Source organism: Strix uralensis, chromosome 10 (assembly GCF_047716275.1).
Source record: "Strix uralensis isolate ZFMK-TIS-50842 chromosome 10, bStrUra1, whole genome shotgun sequence".
NCBI classification, from domain to species: Eukaryota; Metazoa; Chordata; class Aves; order Strigiformes; family Strigidae; genus Strix; species Strix uralensis.
The window spans coordinates 13,159,584-13,187,168 of record NC_133981.1 but is presented as its reverse complement, the minus strand read 5'-3'; the positions used below and the strand labels follow the sequence as shown (position 1 = coordinate 13,187,168).

General features: G+C 41.9%; 1 protein-coding gene across 3 annotated transcripts in view; it reads right to left on the bottom strand.

Annotated features, from left to right (window-relative positions):
- The window catches only part of GRM7 (glutamate metabotropic receptor 7), a 309,207-nt gene that overhangs the window by 108,816 nt on the left and 172,806 nt on the right, over positions 1-27,585 (bottom strand). For all 3 annotated transcript variants that reach the window (XM_074879219.1, XM_074879222.1, XM_074879221.1), the window contains exon 5: positions 7,752-7,892. In XM_074879219.1, coding sequence (XP_074735320.1) covers positions 7,752-7,892 — 141 coding nt within the window. The remainder of the gene's footprint in view (positions 1-7,751; positions 7,893-27,585) is intronic.

Here is a 27,585-nt window from a genome sequence, read left to right as displayed (position 1 = left end):
CACCTGTCAATGATTCTTTTTTTCCTCAATTACTCTGATTCAACCCACTGTAATAGTTTCTGTTCTCAGGTGTGTATGTGTATCTAAGGGAATAGATTTTAGATTAGAAAACTGACCTAATTTTCTTACCTGAGATGTTTTCTGTGCATTCAACATTCCTATTAAAACACATGAAATAGGTCTCATTTATATTCCAACGCTGAAGTACTTAGTCATTAAAAAAATCAGCACCAGGCTAGCCAACACTGACGTAAATCACAGACACTTTACAGCTTTATATTGCTAACGTGCAAATGAAGAAAACTTCCTGTAGCAATTATTGCCAGTGAAGCCAGTGATCAAGCAAATGTATAGAAGCAGCACTTATTGAAGATTAGAAGGCCTAAACTGGAGCTATCTTTATATTTGAGCACTTGGGTAAAAATGCAGCTTGCAAATAGAGGAATACGTATGTAAATAGCAAGACGACAGTCATCAAATCACTGAGTTTATTGGCAAATCACCTCAGCAATCCAGAAATATAAGTGATTCTAAGAACCGTATTTCTGAAAGATAATAGAATTTACAAATCCACAGAACTGGTTTACTTTAAGAATAAACTCTTCAAGGTTGGTTTAATGTTGGTTGAACAAACCATTGCAGGGTTCTTTTAGGAATTTCAGGTACATACATTTTGAAGCGCTATGATGCCAAATGAGGTTAACATTTTGAAATGAAAGCATAGACGTCACTAAGTTATACTGCATACTTGGACAATTTCATGTCTCATGGGAGACAACCCACTGTGTTTCTGTAACAGCCGCTACATCATAATATTCCTGTTTCATCATGGCTTCAAGCTGTTTGTTACCTGTGCTGTGTGCATTGGTATAGATGCACTTCAGATGGGCTGATGTCCCCAGCACCTTTTCACATTTAGAAGTCCTAAGTCTGGCCTGACCTTTCACAGGTGTTACCACAGTTACTGATCCATCCATATCCCTTGCATCTTTGTTGTGCTGCCTGTCTCCATCCCTTGCCTCCACTGGGATAGCAGGGTGAGGGTCATCGCTGGCACAACAGCCCACAAACTCTGGTAATCTACCCTGGGGCTTATGCCTGGGAGTTCCAGTTTTGTGCCCTTCCCCCTTCAAATCTAGTTTAAAGCTCTCTCAATGAGCCCAGCTAACTCCTGCCCCAAGATCCTTTTTCCTCGCTCTGGGACAGGTACATCCCACCTGACGCCAAAAGGTCTGGTGTCCTGTATACTAACCTGTGATTGAAAAATCCAAAGCCCTGCCGGTAACACCAGTCTCAGAGCCACATATTTGATATTATATGGAAAATATTTTGTTTAGGAGGAGTTGCACATAGCCAGTCAACTCACAAGTTAGTGCATAACATGGTGTATTTGCTTCTAAACTTGTGCACATCACATTTTTCAGGAAAAAAAGTTGACTTTTCTTCCTCATGGTGTTAGCATTGCTATGTTTAGGCAGTCTGAAGACTTTTTCTCCCCCCTCGAACATTCCAATTTGAGAGGGAGCCTATAACCAAGATCACAGACAACTTGAAAGACAATCACCACCAGAAGTTGTCAATGGAAATATGTTACAAAAATACAGATCAGCCACTCACTAGCAAGGAAACATTATGCAGGTGTTCCGAGAAAGAAGGGAGGAAGAGGCAGGCCAGACTAGCAAAGCAGGAAAACAACTACCTAGACAACTTATTTACCTGCATCAGAGCACGGGATGTAATTGAGAAGATAAATCTCCCATCCTGGTCTGCCCTTTAACCTTATTCATAGCTTGCAGGGCAAGCAAAAGAAGATAAATTTTAGTCTTTACCCTTTCTGCACTGCAATATTACATACCTTCACACACATGCATTAACACACATTTCACACCTCGGAGCCTGGAGGAGAAAAGGCACAGAGCAATATCTGTAACAAGAGCTAACCAAAAGCTTTTTTGCTCTTGCCTGTGTCATCAATCACACACCACAAAATCCTGGGCAAAAATCCACCCTGAGATACAGGCATGTAAATTCTGCTGTGCCCAGTGGCAGCTGGGAAAGGGTATCCGAGCCGAGTATTTGCCCTAAAGTAAATTATTTTACAATTTGTATACAGGATTCATGACAACCAGCCTTACTGTAAGTACTTCTGTATTTCAGCACTTTGACTAACCACTGCTTAGGACTAGACCACAGTTTAGGACTGATGCCTAGGCAGAACTTCTTGTAGATGATGACAGTAGGCATTAACAAAAGGACTTGGTCAGGTAGAAAGATCTAATATCATTGGCCAAGATTTAAAAAAAGAAAAAATAATAAAAGTACTGATGATTTTTTTTAAACTTGCTCTGTAAAAAAAAATAGTAAGAGAGATAGCAACAAAGCCTGGACCTCCAGTCTTAGTTGCTTTCTGAGGGAACTCTGGTTTCACCCTTGCATTCAGCAACAGCAAATTCTTGTTTGTATAAACCTGGCATCCCGAACCTTGAGCAGTGCTAGAGATGGAGCACCTCCTGCACTCACAGCCCTCAACACCGTCAGTAGGAGTCAGTCTAAATTTAGCCCCTCTTCCTGACATGATTTACATGGCACTGTAAACAGTTAAGGTCTTATGACATCCTCAAGTCCAATAGATATTCATCCTAATGAATACCATAAAGCTGTTCTCATAAAAAGTGAATCACGCACACCATGGCTCCTGGCATTTGTTTAAAAAGATGCTTTAGATATTGGCCATCTGCCATTAAGTTGCTAGAAACATCTCAGACAATTTATTTTCTCCAGAGATGAGGAATTTTGATAGCATTTTGAAAACTATTTTTCTTTCCATAGTAAATTGCACTTTGGTAATCTATTAATGCACTAGATCACTTCTGCAGTCAAATTATAAATAATATTCTGATATCCTCGGGTTCTGCTATTCTCTACATCTTTTGTTTCCCATTATTTTTCTTTCCCTAACATATGGCTCCATAGTACAAGCCATCTTGACTGCTGCTGAAAAAAAAAAAAGACTGGATACTGCTATTAGCTTCCTTATCCTCAAAAAAAAAAAAAAAAAAAAAAAAATCCTAGCTACTGGTATCATTTTAAACCAAACCACAGATAATTAAGTGGTTTGCCAAAATTATGTGGGCTGCATTCCCCCATCCCTCCTTTTCCATGGTCATGAAACACAGAACAGTGCCACATTTAGGGTTACATGCCAAACCCTGGGTATCCAGACTTGGTCTTCCAGCATTTTGGATACATATTTCTCAGACACCATTTGTTTTGAGACCAAGAGTAGCTCTCAGTACTCTGCATTGCTTCTTCTCCTCCAAAGGCTAAATCCCCTCATACAAGAGGCAGTTACAGGAAATTCTGACAGACGTATGGCACACGCTGCACAACTTTATTGTAAAGTATAAACATAGAGGATAACTATTCCTTTGCTACTTTAACCTTTCCTGGTATTAAATGGAAATCTGACCTTTTCTTCCTTCCCTAAACAGCAGTTGTATCCAAAGCACACTGAGATGCAAGGCATTCACCAGTCTTGTCTCAAGTCTCTGATGCACATCAGAGCGTGAACTATTCTCTCCCCAGCTCTAGAAGCAAGTATATGTGTATACACACACACACTCAAATTACTGTCTTTTTTATTATTATTGTTTTTACCCACGACACCTCTGTCCTTCACTGACTTTTAATCCTACCTTGTAACATTTTCAGATGAGATAAACTCAGTCCTTAGAAGAGCCTTTCCTGATTGATGCTCCTCACATTTTAAAAGGGATTTGGCCTAAGACACCAAATCTTTGCCCAGCAAAATCCTGCTGATGGGGCAAGCCCCATCAGAGCATCATCCCTCCACTGTGCCCCCTCCTCTTCCTCCAGCCTTCCCTAGGGAGCCAGCAAAGGCCAGGACTCTGAGATGTCCTGGGATGGGTGGGTTTAGGAGTTCACCCCCCATGTAGTGTGGCACGTGTTTGCTCACAAGGCTGCACGAGATGCTCTTGAGACTGCTCCTGCCCGCACACTGCCCAGGAAGGTGAAATTGGGTCCCTTTGAGGCAGTTTCTCTTGTTCCAATTTAAATTCTAAGCACAGCGGTCCCTCTTTTACAGACCCTTTTGCTAAGTTTCTGTCACTTCATCTTGCAGGAAGCTTTCTCCCAGCATTTTCTTTAGAGGAAGTCATTGTCGGAGTCATCATCTGGGCTGTACCTTCAGACTGATTACACTTGCAGATAATTAGAAAAGCTTTCCGAGTAATCTACATTCTGACAAATGGCATCCAAGGTGACATCACCCTTATATCACTTCATTAAGTCTCCCTGAGTGTCAAGCTATCTGAATTAAAAGCTATGTTTAATAAGTGAAAACAGTCAAGTGTTGTAATTTCCTTTCCAGGTAGCATTACCCGCCAAGGAGGCGGGTCATTAAAAATGCGGGTGCTTCTGGTATAGCGGATGCCTTTGAATATTCAAAGCGTTTGCATCTCCCTTTGGTATACTGCTCCTTCTGCTGCCAGTGAGCACGGGTGGAGATGTTACTGCTGGAACCACGAGCACCCATGGGATGACCACACTGGTGCTCTTGAGAGCGCTACACTGCAACACTATTAAATATGCAGCATGTGATTTCAATAATCACTTTGAAACTTATGAACAGCCTGCTTCATGGCAATATATATACAGAAAACTTGTTTTATCACTTGTCAATTCTGACTCCCTAAATCTCACGGTACTGGCAGTAGTGGCACAATGTGGTTTTGTACAGTGAAGTATCTTCAGTTGAGCTCACAGTCAAAGCCCAGACCCCATCTCTGCACATACCGTGGTGCAGGGAGAGCATTAAGCATGGCTCCCTTTGCAGAATCACAGCCATGAACTACAGTGCTGTTCTCATCTGCAAAGACAGTCATTTCCTTCTGTTAATCCTTTCCTATAGAAGCACATTTTTACCATAATGCATTGTAGTGCAAATTACTTTTTTCCAAAATATTCCTACATTAACCTGATGTGGCCTGTAATGACTGAAGTGAATCTCTCATGTTCTTAAATGTAAGCAGCAAGAAGTAAAACAATGAACTGTCCAACCAATGCTTGTTACTACCATGCCGTTTCAGTGATTACACTAGATTCTCCATGAAGTTTGATGAAGTGTCCTCAAAAGCAAACCACAGCATCCCTCAAGGGTAGAGGCAGCAACTCCAGGGCCTGGGCAAGCACAGAGGCAGTGCTGGATGGAGGTGACACTTTTGCATAAGGAACCAATCCCGCTCTTCTTTGGGGAGAAGCAAGAGGCTCCGCTGTTACTGCCATGTGCATACATACTGCTTCGGGACTGCCTGCATCCCGCCAGAAATTATCTACACAACAATATATGTGTCCTTGGCAGCAGGAAAACTTCGCAGCACCGGATCATGCCCTGAACCATGCCAAAATAAGTCAATTACTAGAAACAGCATTATTAATTACAGTGATGTGTTGTATTTAATCTTATCCAGAAATAAGGTGGGGTGGGCTAAATGTATTTTCATTTTCTCATTCTACATCTTCTCCATCCCAATCAGGGAAAATTTTTCATGCTTAAATAAATAGAAATGATGCTAATGTAGAAGTTCTGCACACAGAAATATTTCAGAAAGTTGCGAAATGAAAAGGTAAGCTGGCCACAGGGTGCTTTCCTGGAGAAGCTTTTCTTCTTGCTTGCAGTCTGTGGCCACACAAGATGCATTGTGCAAGCATTTGGGCTTGGAGCGTGAGCCTCCCGCTCCTCACATCGGTGCTCAGGAGCGCTGCTGCTGTCAGAAACCGATGGCCTGTGGCATAGTGCCTCGCTGCATTACAAATTACCAATCAAATTTTAAAATAATGATGATGATCATTCATAATATTATTACATCAGTGGGACATTACGACTCTCATACTAGCAATATAATTCAAAGCTAATGCTTTTTCTGATGCACAATTTACTTCAGTTTGTAGAAGAGGGAAGGAAGATGTCAGGGCATGTCATTTGGTACAATATCGAGCTATAATGCTGCATTTCAGTTCGATAGGGTAAGTTAGCCGTCAAAAACAAATGTTTCTGCAGAATCTATGCCGAGGGAAAGCAGAACGCCATTTTTACTTTCACATCACAAAGCACAGGCTGTGAGCAATTGTAATAAAAAAATGGCATAAACAATAAGGGTGATAAGACACTTTTAGAAATTATCCTAAAGATCTTTTAGCAATTTTTAGGCAAATTCCAGCCTTTGGGGGAGATTCCAAATGCCAAATTTAACAGCAGTGTATTCCCAGCCGTAACTGCACTGTTTCTACGCACAACACTCCTACTCCCATCCATGAATTGAAACCAAAAGCAGATGATATGAAATATGGAAAGTGTTCATCAATTTTCAATCAAAGTAAAACACATCCTCCTATGAACTAATTTCCTTTGATCAAAATTCAAGGCAATTATTCAACATAACACATTTAAACTGCTGCTATGAAAAATTAAAAGGAGAGGGAAGGAAAGGCAAAGGGAGGCAAGGGTGAGGCAGACGTCAGATGGTGTTACTGGCTTTACCATCTGTGTCACAGGAGATATGTTCTGGCTGAAGCTTATCCGTGGCATTTCATGCCCTGAGCAAATGCCCCAGCCCCACGCTATAGACGTTCATGCCACAAATACAGGCTCACCAGGGACCTGGCAGTTTGAGAGCAGACTCCCTACATCTTTTGAGTTTTAGAAATACTTGTCTAGACAAATACCCTCAATCCAATACCTTCATTCAGCACAAGATCATTAAACTGGCAATGCTGCTGTTGTCCCTATGGATCATCTGGTAGCACTTGGTCAGGTCTGCGTAACTCCAAGAACACGTGTCTCTCCCATCATTTCTTTTCAAAACAAAGGAAGTTCAAAGAACTGTATCACCTCACGTCATTAAGACAGTTGTGCTGGGAAGCGCATAACTTAAAACTGAAATCGCCCCCCCACTGTTACTTGGGCATCATTAAATTCCTTGAATCTTCATGTGATCGGAAACAGGAAAATATGATATTTCAAACGGTGGGGAGTACCTCAGAAAAGAGGAGTGAATCTGTGAGCCACCAGAAAATCACAGAGGTGAAACAAGACACCACTAAGGCTCACAATCACAAATACAGACAGCGCATCTTCTGTGTTACTGAGTTGAGGCTTCAAAAATGTATTTAACCCCAATTTCTTAAATAACATTAGTGAGAAAAAAAAATACAATCAACACCTTTATGCTATGTAAAATTAAAACATTTCACTCTGTGCTGGTACTTTCCTACAGGTGCATTTCCTTCAAAAGTTAAGTTCAAATGCACATGGTTGGTATATGACTGCGAGCAGACGGTGCTTTGACACAGTAGGTGGCCATTTTGTGATTTGCAGATGGGTGACAACGCACAAGTTGTGGAAATATTCTCCATCTAAAGCAAACTAACAAAAAAAACCTCAAGCCATCCTGCACTCAACAAAAGCACTTCTGGGTCCCATGGACAATATTGATTTTCCTGCTGGATAGACAGCCAGAAAATGGAAGAAATAGAAGAATGGGGTTTTTTTGACTCTTTCCATCTACTTCTCTTGTCCCATAAGGCTGATGCTGCTGTTCTATTTTCTCTACAACCTACAAAAATTCAATTTATTTTTTCAATCTGTCTCCAGCCAATCTTTCTTACATCAGCTGTGCAGACATTTCACTGCAACCCATGTCCAGCAGCATGAGGAGGGTGAATACAGTTACCTGTGCATTTACGGTCCGTGTCTTCCTTCTTTGACCCACTGATGGTCAACTTGCAGTTGAAGTTCTCCTCCCAGTACTCTGCAAACCACACGTTCCTTCTGTTGTTCTCCAGGGTGCGGGAGGTAAAATAGGCATCAAACCCTGGAGAAGGAGACAGGTAGAAAGCTGAAGTCTAGCTCGTACTGCATGGGAAGTACCACAGCCTGAAAAACAAATCTGCTGTTGAGCTCTTCTTCCATATCCAGCACACGTTCACATCTCTACCCACACGAGATGACCGTGGATAGAAAGGAAGTCTGTTGCACATTTTATCTAATCAGCTGCATCCTGCAAGTAAATTATTCTGCTTCTAACTGCGAGGTGGAAAGCTAGGTAAGATATAAGTAAAACAGAGATTAATACAAAAAAGAGTTATAAGCAAAAGCATGGATTAGATATATAGCAGCAAGGAATGAAAATAAATGATATGGTGCAGCTGATATTAGGCTGAGCTCAATACAACTAATTTTGTAATTAACCTCTCCAGACCTCTAGAGAAGGCAGTTTCATCTAAACTGGCCATTATCAGTAAACATTATTGTTTTTGTAGCATGCATTTTTCCCTTAATTTCCTTCCACAAAGGTACAGATAAACTCAGAGAGCAAAACTTCTGAGGGGTAACTGTGAATCACTGTGATTTACCAGATGCTGGGATTAGTTATCCTGAAGTAGGGGGCAGGGGGAAGGTTTTCTTCCTTAAACCTGTGAGATTCACTTTGTTACTGAAACCACAGAGCCACAAACAGCTTGCAGCATTGCAAGAGTAAAAATGGCATATGACTCCAGTATCAAAATAATGGGGAAAAAATTATAATTGTTTAACTGCTCAGATGAAGGGCAGATACCTGAAGCCTCTGAGTCTTATTTTTTTGAAAATACATAATCCTCTATTCACTGAAAGAAACCACATAACAACTATTGAATAGCTGTGCAGCAGCAACTAGTTCATAGTTTTTATATGTCTCTTAAACACATTCTATCTCTCTGTAGCACCTCACCAACTTGCCAGAAAATAAATAAATTTTGCTTTGGCTTTATTTTTTTTTCCAGAAATGTATATCACTGTTTATACACACATGTATATATACAAACACACATATGCGTGTGTATAGTGATTAAAGAAAAGGTATATCTAAAGGCTTACAAACCAGAAGGACAAATAAAAAATAACAAGACTCTACTACAAAATTACACAGTTTATTAAATTTTGATTACAAATTAGACCTGCCATGTTGTAGGTATTTTCCCTATCAAGTTTTCAAATTCTGTAGTTTAAAACCGAGCCAAATATCCTTTACCAGTTCAGACAACACCCCTTCAAAGATCATGCTCATTTCAAAGGATTTTTCTCACAATACAATACAGAACTCAAACAAATACTTTCCCTATAAGCAATGGTAACTTTAGACCAAAAGGAACATCACGTCACTACCTGCCCTGGGCACTACTGCTTCACTTGGCCATATTTAAGCACTCTCCTCTCCGTTACTCTCTTTCAAAGTTGAGATCACTCCTTAGAGCCTGAAGAAACCTTTGTGCATACAAATAACTGCAAATCAATAGCCATATATCCCAAGTACCAGCACAGTGTGATGGGACTCGAGGCAGCACCTGTTCCAGCCGGGGGGAAGCTGCTCCCGGCAGACACTAGCAGGTCCTCAGGAGCACGAGAGCAGCAGAGACCAGCACCCGCTCACAACACCTTCAGTGTAGTACTCTCCCAGTATACGTTTGGTTTTGCTTGGCAAACAAAAGATTTGTATGAGGAAAATACGTATTAGTGCATGTCTGTGTGCTCATATGCAGTCTTTTGTCTTTTTTTCTTTTTGCAGTCAACAGAAGCTGTATTCTCTCATTTGTTTGGAAGGAAGTGTGCATGGTGTGACATAGCCAAGTGTTCTTGGTGTACAACACGGGTAAGGTTTATTACCTCTGCATCAGAGGTGCCACAAAACAGGCAGTCATTGTTCCAGCCCTTTATCCAGGTTACAGACTCCCAGAAGTTGAAATCCCTGCTTAGTTTTAAAGGCTTTCCCAAGTCTGACAGTCCCTCTGAAGTAAGGCGGCTGTGCCCATTCTCTTCAGAAGGTTATATCAGTCTTTCAACAAGCATATTCGAACAGCAGGATGTCCAGCACTATTAGTAGCACGGAGTAGTTTTCCTAAATCCTTCTAGTTATCTGTCTTTAGCCTACAATGAGCAACATCAATGCTTTTGCTTATGGAGACAGTTTAGATTCAGTATTTTTATTGCAACCTTCCACAGCTGCAGTCCCAGTTCAAGTTGCAAAATAATTTTTTATTTTACTAAGAATGTTGCTGTGTATTCAAACTATGGAAATGTGAAACCTGGATACAGCAGATCAATCTTAAAGAGGACTTGAAAATGCTGGTTCCTCACTGGGAAGCTCAGAGGTAAATTATCTGCCATCCCAAAAGTGCAAGTCCATTGAAGATGCAAATCTCAGAATATCTATTTTGTCCCTTTATTTGGCTTTACAGCCTGTACCAGCATTGCAGAAGAGGGTGGAAACACAGAAGCAGCAAGTTCTTATAGATACTAAGCCATCTCTCTATATTGCACGATCACATGGTTCCTTTTGATTTTGCAGTCAGAAATAACAGTAAATACATATTCCATTGAAAGAAAGAAAAAAGTTCCTTGCGCCATAGCCAACAATTTCTCTCACTGAAATAGGTGGGTAAATTGACACAATCTGGCACCGCACACAATGAAATTAAGTCAGAAGAAAAACATATGGCATTGTTAAATTACCATAGTAATCCATCCACTATGGGATAAAAATAGACAGCATGTAAACAGATGTTTTCAAATAATAAAGAAGATTAGGAGTAAGGTCAATCTGTCTCCTCGCATTAGCTTTGTGTACTATTGACCCAACTATAATATATATTTCCCTAATTCTGAGTCTACTGTTCATGACTCGCATCTAAAGCCCACTGCTCATAAGACACAATGTATATTATCATCTCCAAAAATCAAACCAGAAATAAGAATATTGGGGTCTTTCAGAAACAGGCTGAAAGCAAATTAAAATTTTACCTACAGCCTTACTTGAAAATACGTGTAGGTGTCTCCTGCAACAAATCCATCACGGTGCTTCAGAGTGATGACAAACCCTAAGCAACAAGCGTCAGAGGTGTATTTAAGTACTACTGAATATTTGAGTCAACTCCATACACTCAGTATGGCCTGTCCAGCCCTTAGCATGGTTTTGCAGCTTGAAATGAAAACTTGCCAGAATAAAACTTAAAACTGCTTGAAGTTGCAGGGAATGAGCTGACCCATGATGGCAGAGACCCCCACCCTCCTCCTGCTGGATTTATGCTAAGGCAGGGACTTAACCTGGGGTTTCCCACATTTTAGGGAAATCATTCAGTAAAATTCTCCTGTCACATCTAGTCTACTCAATTAATGATAAATTAGTGACTTATGAACATTTCTGTGCATGGTCTCTAGAGGGGACAGCGCAATTTCTGCACTTCTGGGATGAAATTTCCTAAGGAAAATATTCATGTGGATGGTTCAGAAGAAAATTTAGAAAATACTCTTAGATTTTATGTACATACAAGTTAAACCTGTTTTCCTGTAAACCTATGTGTATTAGTCTTACTCATAATTAAAAGAGCATTTCAAATGGGATATACAGTCATAAGGTCTACAATATACGTACGGCTCAAAGAGAAACAGTATACCTTACCAATGTGCCAAACTAACTGACCTCTGGGGAAAGTGCTCTATAACTTAATAAAATCGAATCAATAAGTCTTGATAAAACCGTAATAGAATTCTATAAGAATTACTCTAAACCTTTACAGATTTAATAACAAATAATAACATTCTCATTGATTTTTTTAATGATCCCTCTGCATCCTCAAGAAGGAGTATAGATCCCTATTAAAGAGTGTACATTTTTTGATCATTATTTTCTATTGATCAAGACAAGCAGGCAAGTGACTGACTGACAAGGGACAGAGTTAAGTAGCAGGCCAAATTTCTATTAATACGTTACTGGATGGAAGTACCCTGTGCTCACTTGCTGTTTCTGGCTGCGTTGCAGATCACAGCACTACTGCTCCAACATAGCCAAAATCCTGGAGAAGACCTCTAGAAGGCATCGCCCCTGCAAACTGCCTTCCTTCCCAACACACCTGAGACTAAGAAGAGTCCCCCATAGCCAGGACTGAGAGGAAAGAGTCCTACATCACGCCATAGGAGCAAGCCCAGGAGTGAGCTCACAGGCACCACTTTTTTTTTTTTTTAATAAATATTTGCAAGTTTTACACAAAGCGCTGGCACAGGTGCACAGCTGGGGTACAATACACCACAGAATAAGACCTAGAATGTTTTATATCATCTGGTGCAAACCTCCACTGAACGTGCTGAACTGTGCCAGTTCACAGTGGATGTGATTTTCATCCAATTTAAAAGTTAGTAAAGAATGCTCAGTGGAATCTCACTGCCCCTAGAATGGGTTTTTTCCCTGGTTTTCCCTATATCATTCCCAAGAATACTGTCAGAGAAGTTATTATGTTTGTCTGAAATGGCTGAAGACACATGACGCTTGCTGCTCTGTGATTTGAGCCAACAAATCACTACCATTTCATTTTTTTTCCCACCATTATTTTCAAAAGGGTAATTGTGCTCAATGTACTTTAAAGCCACTTTTTTTTTAAAAAAAAAAAAGCTAGAGGAAAAAACTATTTTTCAATTAAGAGAAAATAGGACCAATTTAAAGATCTTACTATTTTTAAACTTTGTATAAGATGCGTGGCTAATCAGTAAAGCAAACCCCAAATATTCAATTCTCAGCAAATGCTGATCTTTCACTAGCATTACTGCTACCATGCAACCAACCTTGTCAGTGAACTTTAACTAAACATTAGGAATCCTATCATGAGTTTCATGTTTTAAATTCCTATTATAGAACCACTTGTAAAGTATTTACATTTTATATTACTGTATTCTGAACACCAATCATAAGGTTACGATGGATCTGTGCAAAGATCCCATGCAAATACTGGGAGCTAATGCACGAGGATTTACATTACATGAGTTTATTTAATGGCCATGACCACAGCAGTTCAACTCTCCTGAGCTCCTCCCAAGGCACGAGCACCAGCACTTGCTTAGGAAGACGGTGGTGCAAAATGCCACCAACCACAGCATCAGACAAAAGGTTTTATCAGTGGGCTTGAGTCAGAGGGACATCTTAAATGCATAACTAATTTTAGATACTTTTCTGAATTAATATGATTCATAAACATCAAAGTTGAAATACAGGCAAACGTATTCTCTATAATAATGACAGACTTAAGCCTGTGCTTAAGGTTAATCTTTTTCAACTGAAGCCATTAAGACAACTTACATGCATAGTGCTAAACATAAGAGTTTTGGGTTCAGAGGCACGGGGAATTAGATGACCCAACCAAAAAAGCTGGATGCTTAAATGTAAAAGTAGGAATAATCACTTCTTACCCTTGTACATGGCCAAGTACTTCACTTGTGAGACAAGATTTAGCGATTTCCCAATGTTCCCCATATATCATACTTACAAAAATTACTTTCTTCAGCAAATACCTCTAAGAGATATAGATAGCTATTTTATGAGATTTTACAAATTACAATAAATTTCTTATTACTTTAAATCACTGTGATTTGATTAAATCATTATTCTTGCACATAGATGATACTACCTAATGGGTTCATTTATTCTCCACCCCAGGATTAATATATACATTAACCACATAGCAATGAAACAGACTTTAAGGAACTCAAAGGGGGGTGGGAGAAGGAGGGGAAAGGAACCCAATCCTAAGCACTACAGAGGGCTGGTGAAGTCCAGGTGAGTGTCCAGGGACAAGTGTGACCTGGCTGTGATGCTACCAAAACCTGAGCATGTCTGGTTGTTTCCCTGCTTTGCTCAGTGGGCTACTTGTGGCACCAGCCTGAGCTCCCCTTTGGTCAGGACAGGCCTTATTAGCAGTGCTCAAGTGATTGCAATTAGAAATTACTGGGGGAAGGCAGGAGCATCTCATCCCCAGCTGGCCAGAGTCAGGCTCTGCATGTCAAATTTTATCTGGGCATTTTATTCTGCACCGTTTATGGTCAGTCACCCTGCTGGTGAGTGCCAGCACAGCATCCAGCCCTGCCCCAGGAACACTCGCTGCCCTCTAGCCCTGCTGTCTGTGCTCAGAAACCCCCCCTCGGTCCTCCCAGTCCAGGGCATCACTAAGGACAAATGATGCCACAGAGCCGCAGAGCCAGGAACACTTAGAAGAGCAGCTCCATTCTCAACCAGAAAATGAGGCTTGCTGACTTGTGGTTGCTTTTGACACCCAAAAAAAAGCCCCAAATGATTTATTTCTAACATTAATCTTGTATTTCTCCTTCCACTTGGTGTTATATGTTGCCCATTTTCTGCCTGAAAGCATAATGCTCAGCTTCCCTGGCAGAGATGGCTGAGGGAATTATACGTGCTTTGGAGGATAAACCAGGCTCCAAGACTAACGATGCAGTTCGCCATGGTCAGTTGCATTACAGAGGGAGAGAAAAAAGGGAATTTCGCAGAGGAGGCATTTATCATGGGGAAGGCGTCAGGCACACCTCAACGGGGAAAAGACAGCTGTGCAGGAAGGCAGGAGGTACCCCAAAAAGGAGCAGTCCCCTAGGAAAAGAAAAAGATTAAAATAGGGTATCCAACACTGAACTGGCCCCAGGACAATCAGCAGCAGCCAAGTGAAGTTTCCTGTGTCTCAGGAGGCAAACCGCGGGCCGGTGGCTCGAAAGGCCAAGATGAGAACATGCTATTGGCGATACTTTTTGAGAGAGACCTTTGTTGCTTCTTGTTTACCAAATCACTAGCACATGCTGTGAAGCTCTATTTCATGTGTCAGCAGTGACTTCAAGGGCTCTGGGTTATTTAATAAGGAAAATGATCAAGCCTAATTAAAACACAAAGTTGTTGACCTACTACTGGATTTCTCATGCGCTTCAAGTGTTTTCATTCTCAGCCCATGTGGCTTGTGAGCAAATACAACATATTGACCCAATTTCGTACGAGTAGTGATTTTATCAGTTTATGATATTTTTATTATTCTCCATTTTGTCCAAAGTATGCCCACACTAATGATTGCTAGTTATACAAATTTTATTTACCCAGCTAGTAAATCATTTACAATGATTACTGATGTCAAGTGAGTTGAAAGCAGCTACTGAAATAATTCCCTGATTTTCCTAGCATTCAAGCCAAAATAGTTAAATTTATTAACATTAAAACTGAGATAAAAGCATTAGGTGTGGAATAAGATCAATTTTAAGACAGCTAGTCTTTTTCCAGATTTTATTTTGTTGTGCAAGCCACACACTACATAGTACTATGGAGCTGTTAAGATAGTGTACAGATATTTTCTTGACCTTCTTTACTCAATAAAAAAAGTCATAATATTAAGTGATTTTATTAAGTTCCTTCATGCCATAAAAATGCATTGCAGTTCTTTTTTAACAGTTGCCACATAACAGTGAAGAAGGGTATTTTAGTTGATGACACATCTGTCTTTTTAAATACATGACAAGGCATGTACAAAGGAAATTCAGCTTGCCATACTTAGGGCAAATCTGGGATTTCAAGCTACAAAGGTTCTATTATGGAAATAGATATATATTGGCTAAGTATCATTGTTACCACTTTATAAAATTATACAGCTGCCACAGCACGAGATCATGACCTAGGTGGTGTCTGGCCAGCGCTGCAATAGAAAGGTTAGTATTAGAAGTATATTATTATTCATTATTCTACATTTTATTGCCCTCAGGCACTTCTTACTTTCACAGAGCTCCCATTTATATCAATATAAACAGTGAAAAACCCTAAATTTATTTCTCCTATTTGTTATTTTTACTGCCATACCAGCTAGAGGCCTCAGATGCGGGTGAGATTTTCCTGTGGCAGCAGGCAGGGGACACACACAACAAGGAATTCATCCCCATCCCCTGTTTCTCTTGCTGCCAATGGTCTTCTGGATGGCATGAGGATCACCCTCTTGCCCAAGCAGGATGCTGATGTTCTAAACCAGAGGGACCCACTGTTTTCCTGTGGAACAACAAAAAGACCAAATCCATCCCTCAGGGCATCGAGGGTTGTTACAGGGCAGAAGATGAAGGCTTGTGCTCCTCTTCCCCTAAAGAACTGTAGGCTTCATAATGCATAAGATTTTTGCATTTTTAGCCACAAAGGGACTTTCTAGGTTGACACCAATATAAGTTACCCAGGTTGCTTAATGCATATGGTGCTCTCCTTTCAGCTGAATACTCCACTACTTATTCAAACAACTCCTGCTGCAGGAATGAATAATTTTTTATGAATTGCAATATGCAGAGTCCCAGCCAAGGGAGAAATGCTGCTCACATAAGCCTACTCTTGTGAGTGAGGATCTGTATCTGCTGTAAAGATTATCATCAGAATCAGGCTGAACAGAACAGATTTTAAAAATACATCCAGACGCAGAATGTCTCTCCCAGTAATTCACCCTTTCCTGCTGCCCAGTTATTGAAAATGGGCTATTTGTCTTGCCAAGACCTTATCCATGAAGTACTCTTATTCCTCATACCTGAAGATGAGCAAAAAGTTGTTTTTTTTTAAAAATATTTATCACAGGGCAACTTAGTCAATAGCTTGCTTTCCTTCTCACTTGCATACCCAGTCTTTTTGAATTTATCTGTTGCTTCCTGCTTTACTGAAAAACAGATCAGCTTCTGCATTAATCTCATCCAGCAGCAGTAAAACTCAAGCGAAGTCAAACAGTGTCACGCAGGGACACGGAGCAAGTCGGGCCCACGGGTCAGGATGCAGATCACTCTTTCCTATTAGTGATACTTACCCCCAAATTCTGAGCTGTTATTTCAGTTTTTCCATCTGCAATTAACTATTTCATTAAATCCCTTTGTATGCATTGGTGTCTTCTTTCCATCAGTTTTCCAAGCTCTTCCTTCCTTCCCACCCTTTTTGACTAAACGGGAGAAGCTGCTCCACAGATGGCCTGTTTCATTTTAATAATGCAGAGCAGTAAAATCAGAGAGGTACAGAAGGTCTAAATGCAGAACATGAGAGCAGTTTTCTTCCCTTTGATAGCAGCAGCAGACAAAATGCACATTGCGTATCCTTAAAAGCATTTAAACTCGAGTCATCTGCTTGCATAATTTAAAGTGAGGATAAAAATACAGAAATCCCTCTACACTGTAATGCAGCAACTGGAGTAACCCCTAAAGTTGTTCAACAGGTTAAAATCAGTAATAATGTTTTTTTTAAAAAAAACAAAACAAAACAAAAAAACATCAATCAGCACACATAATGATCATGCCAAAATAAGCGAAAGGGAAGGCCAGAGCTGGCCATGGAGGAGAGAGGCTGTGGTTACTGCTGCTGAGGATGGCCGGGGCCAGGCAATGCAGCTCCCCGAGCACCCTGACCCACACCACCCACCCTACATACACTCTAACCCAGCACACAAGCCAAGGCCAGGACCAACAGCAATACTACACAACACGTAATCTTCCATAATCCTGTGACACACGACCCAAATTCTGAGCCATAAAGTCATAAATAACCCCGGCGGTGGTCAATGCGCACCCCCACTGTGCCATTCTGGCACACACGCTTAAAAACAACTTGCAAAAACCAAATCAATGCTCAGGCGCATTGTTATCCCTTCCCAGCAAATAAAACATGAAAGGAAATCAAAGCCCATCCTCCTCCTCCTCCTGCCTGCAGTGGGAGTGGGAGAATAAGGCAAGACACGTACCGAGGGAGGCTGAGACGTCCCTGGCTCCTGCTGTGCAGGAGGGGCTCGAGGGGCTGCTCCTTCCCTGCTGCGCACAGGGGCAGCTCCAGCCCCGGGCTTCGCAATTCACTGGGTTTCAAATAGTATTTCCTTATACTGCATTCAATCCCTTCAATGTACAGAGTTAATTTTCTCTCTTTCTCTGTATATATTTGCGTGCGCCTTGCGGAAGCGTTACCATGTCAACAGGAATAATTACAGCACGTATAAATATATTTGTGTATCCTAAAATTTATATGCAAGCTCACAGACCCGTTCGTATATGCATGCAGCCCCCCCCCCCCAAACATTGAGAGTTGCCACATATTTTTATTTTTTACTGTTGACATGGTAACAACGGCTAGATGAAAGCAACAACGCTCTTTCAAAATCCTGTTTAACTTGATGCCTCTTTTCTGCAGAGCCATCATTTAAGCAACACTCGGGGCAGACACTCGCACACCTGCGCTGCAGTCAGGTGGGGCCAGGACAGGAACAGGCACAAGAGGCCATCCAGCACTGTGCCAGGGAGTTGGTGTAGTTGGCTATGCACAGCAAAGTCATGTCTCAGTTTAAATGACTATATAAGCTACCAATCTTATTTTCAAATTCCCCATGAGATAACAGCCCTAAGAAAATATTACCCAAATACTCCATTGCATTCTTCCCTTCCCTTTTTTTTTTTTTTTTTACCTAGAGCCTTTAAAAAAGAAGTTACTTCCTTGATTTTTGACAATTGACTTCTTGATTATAAGGTGGCTTTAGTAACGCCAGCCAGCCAGAGTGTGCCGGGATGTGAGACAGAGCGATATAATTACTGTTCTCTCCCTCCCTCTCTGCAGCTTTCTCAGCCGAAGCTGCTTGCACAAAGTTTCAGCTTCCACCCCAACTGCATGCATTAATCTCATCAAAGCACGAGGTACTATCCAGAACAAGCACTCAAGACTTGTATGTGACAAGACAAAGATAACGGGGATGATTTCTGAGGCTGGGGGACACGATACAATCACTTGGGCTGGCCTCAGTGCCATGGGGTCCTGCACAGGAACGTCCGCATCACCCCAAGGACTTGTCATTAGGATACCCTGCATCTTTTAAGTAAAAAAGCTTTCCAACTCTATTTAAATATCTCAGGAGCAGAATATCCTCTAGGCACCCATTCCTCATCCTCTCATCACCTCTATTTTTTTTTTTTTTTTTTGTCTCCATTTTGCAGGGCTACCCCCTCAGTTCAGCATCCCCTTTGGGATCCTAGCCAGCCTGAAGGACCACCAGGCAAGTAAGTGCCTTTGGCCAGTTCCCAGCTCGGACCCTCTCCTCATTCTCCTGTGTTTCTGAGGTGCACCCAAGAAGCCATCAGGCTACCATCACAGCACTCAACAGAGAAACTCAAGCCTTGTCCCCAAGGAGTTGAACACAGATCTCCTGAGAAGATAAATATCCAACAGCATCTCTGCCGGCTGCCGTGGTGAGACCGAATCCCACATCTCTGTCCCAGCGCCGAGCTCCAGAGCTCCTGGAAACGGGGCAGCGGGGCCTCACCAGAGCTGGCAACTGGCAGTGGCACTTCCAAACCTGGCAGATTCGGGGGGTCCCTCTTGTCAGACATGCCTTAGTAGAGATGAATAAGGCAGTCTAAACATAAGGAAACTTTTAAATGGCTCTCAAGTTGCAAGATAATTTGTATTCCCCTCTCTTCATACCAACACATTAACCAAATACATTATTTCCATAATGAGGAGATGAACATCTGTGTGGCTTCCCAAAATTTCAAGTGGCAATACTCGAGACAAGTATTCTCTCTTTAGGGATTGACACATCAGCATTTTAAATAACCACCAAAGCTAAAAACATAATTAAAATTCTAAGGAGACATTAAAGAAAGAGTTCAGGTGTGATTTAGGTTGGGTTTTTTTTTTTTTTTAAGTAAAGCACACCAATTTAATTTCACAAATTAAAGCTGCTGCAGTATCGTATTAAACTTTGCACTTGTCCCTGTGTAACCAAACTGCTTAATGCAAACTTCAGCAGCGTATAAGAAACATAAATATCTGAAGTAGGATCACATTACTGGAAACTACTCTAAGACAGAGCCGAGCCTCTGAGCGCTCTGGTTCACAGACCCCCGCGGCGCAGCAGAGCGGTCCGCAGCCCCTCGAGCCGGGTGCCGTCCCGCTAGGCAGAAAATCTGCGCCACCAGCCAGTGCAGAGATGCCCCTCCAGCTAACCTGGCTTTGGTTCTCCCTAGCTTTTATCCAATAAATCCACTAGATCTCCAGATAAGCAAAAACAAAACACAAAAACTGCACAACTTCGCGAAGAGGTTATTTCACTACTTAGCTTCTGACTTCAGGAATCACTTATGGCAGCTGGAAAGCCATTTCCAGACATGAACAACATACACACAGGAGCATCCAGCCCCACCCCTGCCTGGGAAGGGGCCAGCAGTTGCTCAAACCTCCTGCTTGGAAGCAGCCACCCCACAGATTTTGTTTTCCTTTAACCCAATGCCTCAGCTGTGCATTACTACCGATAGTAACAAAAAAAATTTTCAACATCTTTCTTTCCACAATACCCCAATTATTTTCTTGTTGTCCTTGACTCCTTTACACAGCAGCAGGCTGTAACCATCACAGAACCATAAACATTATAAACCAAGGGATGAAGGCAGAGAACAAACAGGCTCTTTCCATGCAAATATCTTTAGCAACAGAGCCTACGTGGCAGCCTCAGCACACCTACGTTGAAGAACAGAAGGGATGTCAGTAACTTCCAGATGTCATTAACAACTTCCATTAGATCCTAAAATATTTTCCTTTGGAAGTTTACGCTATGTGAAGTGGTAAATAAACTGAGAAGCACAGATGAAACTTGAAAACAAACATTATTTCCTTGTTATAAGGCTAACTGAAGGCTACTTTGAATAGATTAACCACTGTAAGTACCCCAAGAAAGAAATTAAGAGAAAGAAAAAGAAATAAAACAGTTTCACTTCAGAAACGTCTGCAGGAGCTTACTGCGTCCAGGTGCTCATGTACATGCCATATGGGAAGAAAGCCAAGAACCTCCTCTGCTCCACTGTGGGCAGAAAAGCAAAGATGCTGGTACCACACCTACTCATGGAGGATCTAATGAAGCCAAGGCACTACAGGTGGCCTTTATCAGTGTCATAGCAAACCACTGAGTCTAATTAGGCTTAATCATTACTCACAAAAAATTACACCCCTCTCTTTTCAGGGGTAATAATCAATTTGAGGCCACTCACTTGCTTCAAACTTCATTCTTACAAATTCTAACACAATTACTTTTTGGAAGGTGAGACACATCAGGACAACACACAAGCTATTGCTGAACCACCAGCAGAGCTGAGAGAGCAATATGGGAGTTTGGTTTTTCTGTTTTTTTTTTTTTTTTTTCCCCTGCATTTTTATATATTGCATTAGTAGAAGCCTTTAGTTTGCCTGGCCCTTCTTTATTAAATAGCCTGCATGATTAATCACATTATTAATTGTGTCCTAACTTAGTTAAAAGGGAGGAAAGACTACAGATGTGAAAAGCTTTGGTTGACTGTAGCTTGACACCAGGTGTATATGGGAGCTCTTGGCCCACTTAACTGTGCAGGTGCATGAATTGTAAAGAGAATAATGGCTTTTGTCTCTTCCAAAGGGAAGGGCAGCTCAGGGGTGGCTCAGCCAGTGGCAGAAGTGGACACACAACACCTGGGCTTGGGTTGTGCCAACGGCCCCTGCTCCTCCAAACCCCCATCGCCCAAAGAAAATGGAAGTTGGGGATGAGCCTCTTTAACCAAGTAATAAGTGATAGGACAAGAAGGAATGGCCTCAAGTTGCGCCAGGGAAGGTTTAGACTAGATATTAGGAAGTATTTCTTTACAGAACGGGTTGTTAGGCGTTGGAATGGGCTGCCCAGGGAGGTGGTGGAGTCCCCATCCCTGGAGGTGTTCAAGAGGTGGGTTGACATAGCGCTGAGGGATATGGTGTAGATGGGAACTGTCAGTGCTAGGTTAATGGTTGGACTAGATGATCTTCAAGGTCCTTTCCAACCTAGATGATTCTGTGAAGTTTTCTAGCAGAGAAAAAGAGTCAACAGAGCTCCTCCGTGGAGGCAGCATCAGGCAGAGGGCTGGTAGGGAGCGACAGAAACAGAGGGTGAACAGAAATCAGCTGAAAGCTCTGTGAAGGGGGTTAGTGCTCACTGACCTCTCAGACACCAAGCCTGTGCTTTCTCTTTCTAGATCTTTTTTCTTTCTTTCCCTTCATTTTAACAGAAGTTTGAGAGAGTGGTCAGAGGCAGTGTGACACCTTAAGCAGAAGCTCTCCATCTTTTATCACCCTATAGTAAGCGGGTGTTTCCCATGATCATGCCCTTCATCTCTTTTCAGCCCCACACCCAGAAGGGGAGCAGCAGGCTCAGCAGCAAACTGGAGTGTGCTGGTTGCCTTACAGATGTGTGTAAACATGGATGAGTGAATTAAGTGCCAGATGGACCATGTCAAGTAACTGAAACAAAGACTGAACTATACTTTCAAGACATATTACCTTAAACTGCACAGAGGGATATCTTGTCTTGAACACATAATTCTTCACCATCCTACAATTAATTTTTACTATGAGGCAAAAGGTTTGCATTTATCTACCCTTAGCAGGAGATCAAGATCATTGATCTAGTGACTCCTGCTTCACTTTACTAAAGAGCTAGCATATGTGACTACATGGAGAATTTTTTCCTAAATTATTTTCTATTTCCTTTGCTGTAATGCAGTCAGTCAACAAAATGAAAAGATTCCCAAAGCAGATCTGCAAACCCAGCATGAGTGAAGTGGGCACTTTAGCATTCATTGTATTATCTTTAAGGAAATTATGTATATTATTATGTGTATTATTTCTTAAACTATTACTTTCAAAAGGCTATAATCATCCAAGCATTAACGACACAAACTAAAAAGAAAAAAAAAAAACAAACAAAAATCCTTTCAAATTTCCCCCACTTTCTAAAATTAGCACATTTATTCTTGTGTCTGAACCTGTCTTACCTAGTGGAGCTCAGCCTGTTTCAGACACGCAATTCATGTGTGTTATGTGTGTGGAGCCCCAGCAGCGAAGAAGCTGGAGCCTGCAGAGGTGTTTCCCAGGATGCTCCAGATCCCCACGGCGAGAACTAGGACAGCAATCAACAGCTACTCATCCAAGAAAACACAGACACTAATAAACACGTAATACTTACAGTGAATACATTTTTAATGTATCATGTAGGTATATTAATTTGCTACTTGCAAACAGGGATGCCATGTTTGCATTTTACTCCAATACAAGCCTCAAACTTTTATTTTTGCTTTGCTTAAAAGATTTTGAAGTAGTATTTCTTTTCTGGCTTGCTAATAAAGAGAAATAATAAACAGGTCACGGAGGATTTCAGACTAATTTTAAGTGGCCTAGAAAGAGAATCTTTTTAGGGTGTAGTTACTGAATTGGAAATACCATAAGAAAAAAATGTCTTGTGAGAATTTAGGAAACTTTGCTTTCAATTTCTTTCAAAGACAGAGAAGAACTGACCCCAAAGAGGAAGAGAAATATTAAACAAGTTAATACTTATTAGCATTTATAAAGGGTAATGGAATAGCTGATAAGATAAAGAAATATTGAGATGTATGAATTTAAACAGAGTGGAAATAATGTTCCTGTAAATATATTAGACTCCAAGTTATCTTAGTAGAGGATTTACTATACATGAATGAATTACACATGAGATTTAACAGACACTTCCGATAAAATATGTGCAGTTTCTTAGAGGAGCAGAAGGGAGGAGGGCTGAACGTACATCCTTGGCCCCTCATCCGCCAGGCAGCTGGGTAGGGAAGGGCACCATCAGCACAGAAATGAAACAAACGAGCCCCAAGAAATAACAAAGCAAGCCTCTGGGACGCAGTGAGGTTCAGCAGGCAGTGCAGATCCAGCGCCACTCAGCTCCTCTTTGCTGCTGCGCAGGAACCTGTCTGGTTTCGTGACTGGCACGAGCCCCTCGCAAAGGGGGCTACGGGAGGTGCTCCCAGAGCTGGGAGGAGCTGGAGCTGCCCTCCACCTTGGCTGCTGCCTCTCACAGATGCTCCTCCAATGGGCTATGCTGGTATATACTTAGCAGATGGCAGAGAGATCTTGTTTGTGTGATTTTAATTTCTAATATATTAATGTTATTTTCATTTCTTGGTGCAAAAAATAACCCTTGTAGAGAAGACTGATGACCAAACTTTTTATTTCTTCCATCACCTTATGGCACAAGCAGATTGTATTTGTATTCTGTGTTTTACTGCCCCCGATTTCAGTGTCTGAACCTTCCCAAATTAAAACTCCTGTAATAATTGTAAAGGAAAATGGTGACCTAGTATCCATGGATCTTAAAGTCCTTCCAAATCCATCACAAACATGAACAATCATTAAGAGGGACCATTGGTCCTTCTGCTCAAATAAAGGTCATTCTTCATTGCCTGTTTTGCAACATCTATGGGCAGAACACCAGGCACTGGACTGGAAATGCTACAGACTATACTAAACTCATACTGCTTTGGCAAAGCAGAAAATCAGAGATGAAAAATTATCTGTTCCATTAGGAACAATCTGTGGTTTTCAGCCCTCCTGCAGAATGGCATTTCTAAAACCAGATATTTGGGATCATTCATGGCTATTTTTACCTAAACCAGGAACAGTTTATTTCAGAAAGCTCCTGCAATTTCTTTTTCACATGAAAAATACATGAAATATCCACGGCAAAACAACTACTCTGCCAATATACTTCCTATGATTTTGAAAAATGCGCTAACCTCTTAAATCATAACGTAAGAAATATCAGGAGAGATGCAACTCTCACGCAAAGAGGAGAGGGGAGATTTTCCCTCTCCCTCCCCACCGAAGAAGCCCCAGAAGAAGCCACCATGCTGGCAGAGGTACGGATGGACTACGGGAACACCTCACCACTCACCCTCCCTCTTCCCTTCTTCTGCTCCTTTGTTTTGGCAATGAAACTGCTCATGCTCTTGGCTCGGTACCATAACATCCTCTCAGCTCCCTACCTCGGCTGGGTTGAGTTAAGGCTGCAAACACAACACCAGTGCTGTGCTTGGCATGGTATCGGTGCCAGTACTGCACTAAGGGAGTGGGAGAAGGTGGTAAAATCTTTTCTTGACTTCGGTTTCTATGCTTGAACAGAATTCCAAACGAAAACATTATTTTTTTATAATTCTCCATGAGCCAGCTCTGCTTTGGTTGCCCAGAAGGGGCTCACTCATGCGAGGTCCGCTGAGGTCCCTGGAGCTTCATCACTCCCGAGATCCTGGAAATCCTGCCAATTTTACTAACAAACAGAAAATGAATTCCTATCAACAAATGAGGCTTGAAACTCTGCACAGAGGCAAGGACTAACAGCACTAGAAAACACTAGGATTTCCTAATCTGGAGGGCTGTAGAGGAAACCATCATTTGCCTTCTTCATGTGCTTGCTGTGTGCTCTCCACGTGTTGAACACCCCTCGCAAGGATGGTAAGCTTGGTTGCCAGCCCAAGCTGCCCTTGGCTCTGCTGCCTTACAAAAATGCTGGAAAGCAGCATATGGCTGGCTGCTGTGCGGAGGAAGAAACGCTCCCCCGTGAAGCCTCTCCAATCATGGGTACCCATCAACGCCTTCTGCACAGAGCAAACCTGCGGAGGAAAGCTTGGAGGTTCCTACCTGATCACATGCAGATCAGGAGCTGGCACACAAAGAATGCAGGCTTTCTAAAAATAAAAATCTTCCTTTCTGGGTGAAAATACTCTACCCAAACGTGTCCAACAGACAGCTCAGGCAACTTCAGTGTTAGATCACTGAGAGGAACATTGTTCTTCAGAAGATGCAATTCAGGGTATTCCAAAACAAAGACCACTGATGATATATCTGAACAGTGACCAATAGCTAGATATTATTCTGTGAATTATCTCTTCTTACAGCATCAACCATTCTAATTTCTGTGTGTACACATCTCCCTCTCTCAAAACAACCACCCACACAATCTCCAGTGTCCTGAGATAACAGTTAAATATGAACATCAAAGAGAAAATGCCAACATAAGCCCTGGGAGCAATACACAAAATACAGAAATATAGAGACATACATATGCCCACAGAATGACTAACAGCTGGCTCCAATCAGAGAAGTACCTCAACTTTGAAGCAAGCCAGGTCTGTTGTAGGTTGGGCAAGCAGTTTATTTCACTTCAAGGGGCAAAAGAGAAAACTCCCTGAATTTTTATTATGCAACAGTTCTTTACGGTCCAATTAGAGCTTTCTACCTAATTTCTTTGCTATGAAGCAGCAACACCATTTGAAAAGGTACTGGTTCAAACCCCATTTGCAATAAAATTTCTTGTTAATGCTGTTGTGGTTATGAGCTGTGTCTTGCACTGAGCAGTGGTAGATAACTCTTTTTAATACTCTGAAAAGATCACACCTTCAAACTGTCTAAGAAATCCCAAAAGAACTCCAATAACTGAACACCACCAAATAGCCAGCTGTGTAACTTCAGCAAAATACCACACTGAAATGATGTAGAAGTTTACATTTCGAGTTGCAATGGTATGTGCTTTTTCTAAGCGCATTGCCTCACGGGAGGTCAGGTCTGGAGCGCTATGGGCACTGGCTTTGAGGCTGTGGCAGCACAGAGATCACAGCTGAGACTGTATTTCTCAGGGACCAACACTTACAGGGAATCTTAAACAAAAGAAAAGAAACCCAGAGGCTTCAATGACCTCGTTTAAAAGAAAACTACAAAAATAACATTAATTTGAAACTTTAAAAAATTGTGTTTCTTAACTTCTCTATATCTGTCTATTAAAAAATAATGCTACCCCTAAGCTACTGTCTCTTTGAACTTACTAAACCTCATCCCAAAGCCTTTGCTTCAACCCTTTAAAGTTAAGCACTGCATTGCTACTGCGACAACACAGTGAACATACAACTGCTGCCTACAGTCAGGGAAACCATAGAATCATTGAATCACAGACTGGTTTGGGTTGGAAGGGACCTTAAAGACCCCTTAGTTCCCACCCCCCTGCCACAGGAAGGGACACTTTCACTAGCCCAGGTTGCCCAAAGCCCCGTCCAACCTGGCCTTGAACCCTTCCAGGGAGGGGGCAGCCACAGCTTCTCTGGGCAACCTGTGCCAGTGTCTCACCACCCTCACAGGGAAGAATTTCTTCCTTATATCTAATCTAACTCTACTCTCTGTCAATTTAAAACTGTTACCCCTCGTCCTATCCCTACACCCCTGATAAAGAGTCCCTCCCCCCTTTCCTGTAGCCCCTTTAAGTACTGGAAGGCTGCTCTAAGGTCTCCCCAGAGCCTTCTCTTCTCCAGGCTGAACACCTCCAACTCTCTCAGCCTGTCCTCACAGGGGAGGTGCTCCAGCCCCTCCATCATCTTCGTGGCCTCCTCTGGACCCCCTTGAGCAGGTCCGTGTCCTTCTGATGTTGGTGCCCCCAGAGCTGGTCACAGCACTGCAGGAGGTGTCTCATGAGAGCGGAGTAGAGGGGGAGAATCCCCTCTCTCGACCTGCTGGCCACACTTCTCTTGATGCAGCCCGGGGTACAGGTGGTTTTCTGGGCATGGTACTCTCCAGCATTGCCATATCGATCAATCTCAGGAGACCGGGCATTACCGCGCTGTGGTATTTAAGCCAACATTTAATCACACAACACTTTTCATCATGAAGCTTCAAACTGGCAGCCCACGAGAGAGCGTGTAAGACAAGTGAGGCGTGATACCTGACTCACTAAGCATCCCAGGTAAAGCACGTTCACTTTGGCAGTGCCCAGCCCAGCCTGTTGCACACATCTGTCCGTCTGTCCTTGCACGCTGCACTCTTGTAGCATGAGTCTGTATGTACACAGGCAAGACACAATGAGATTCAGCACTAA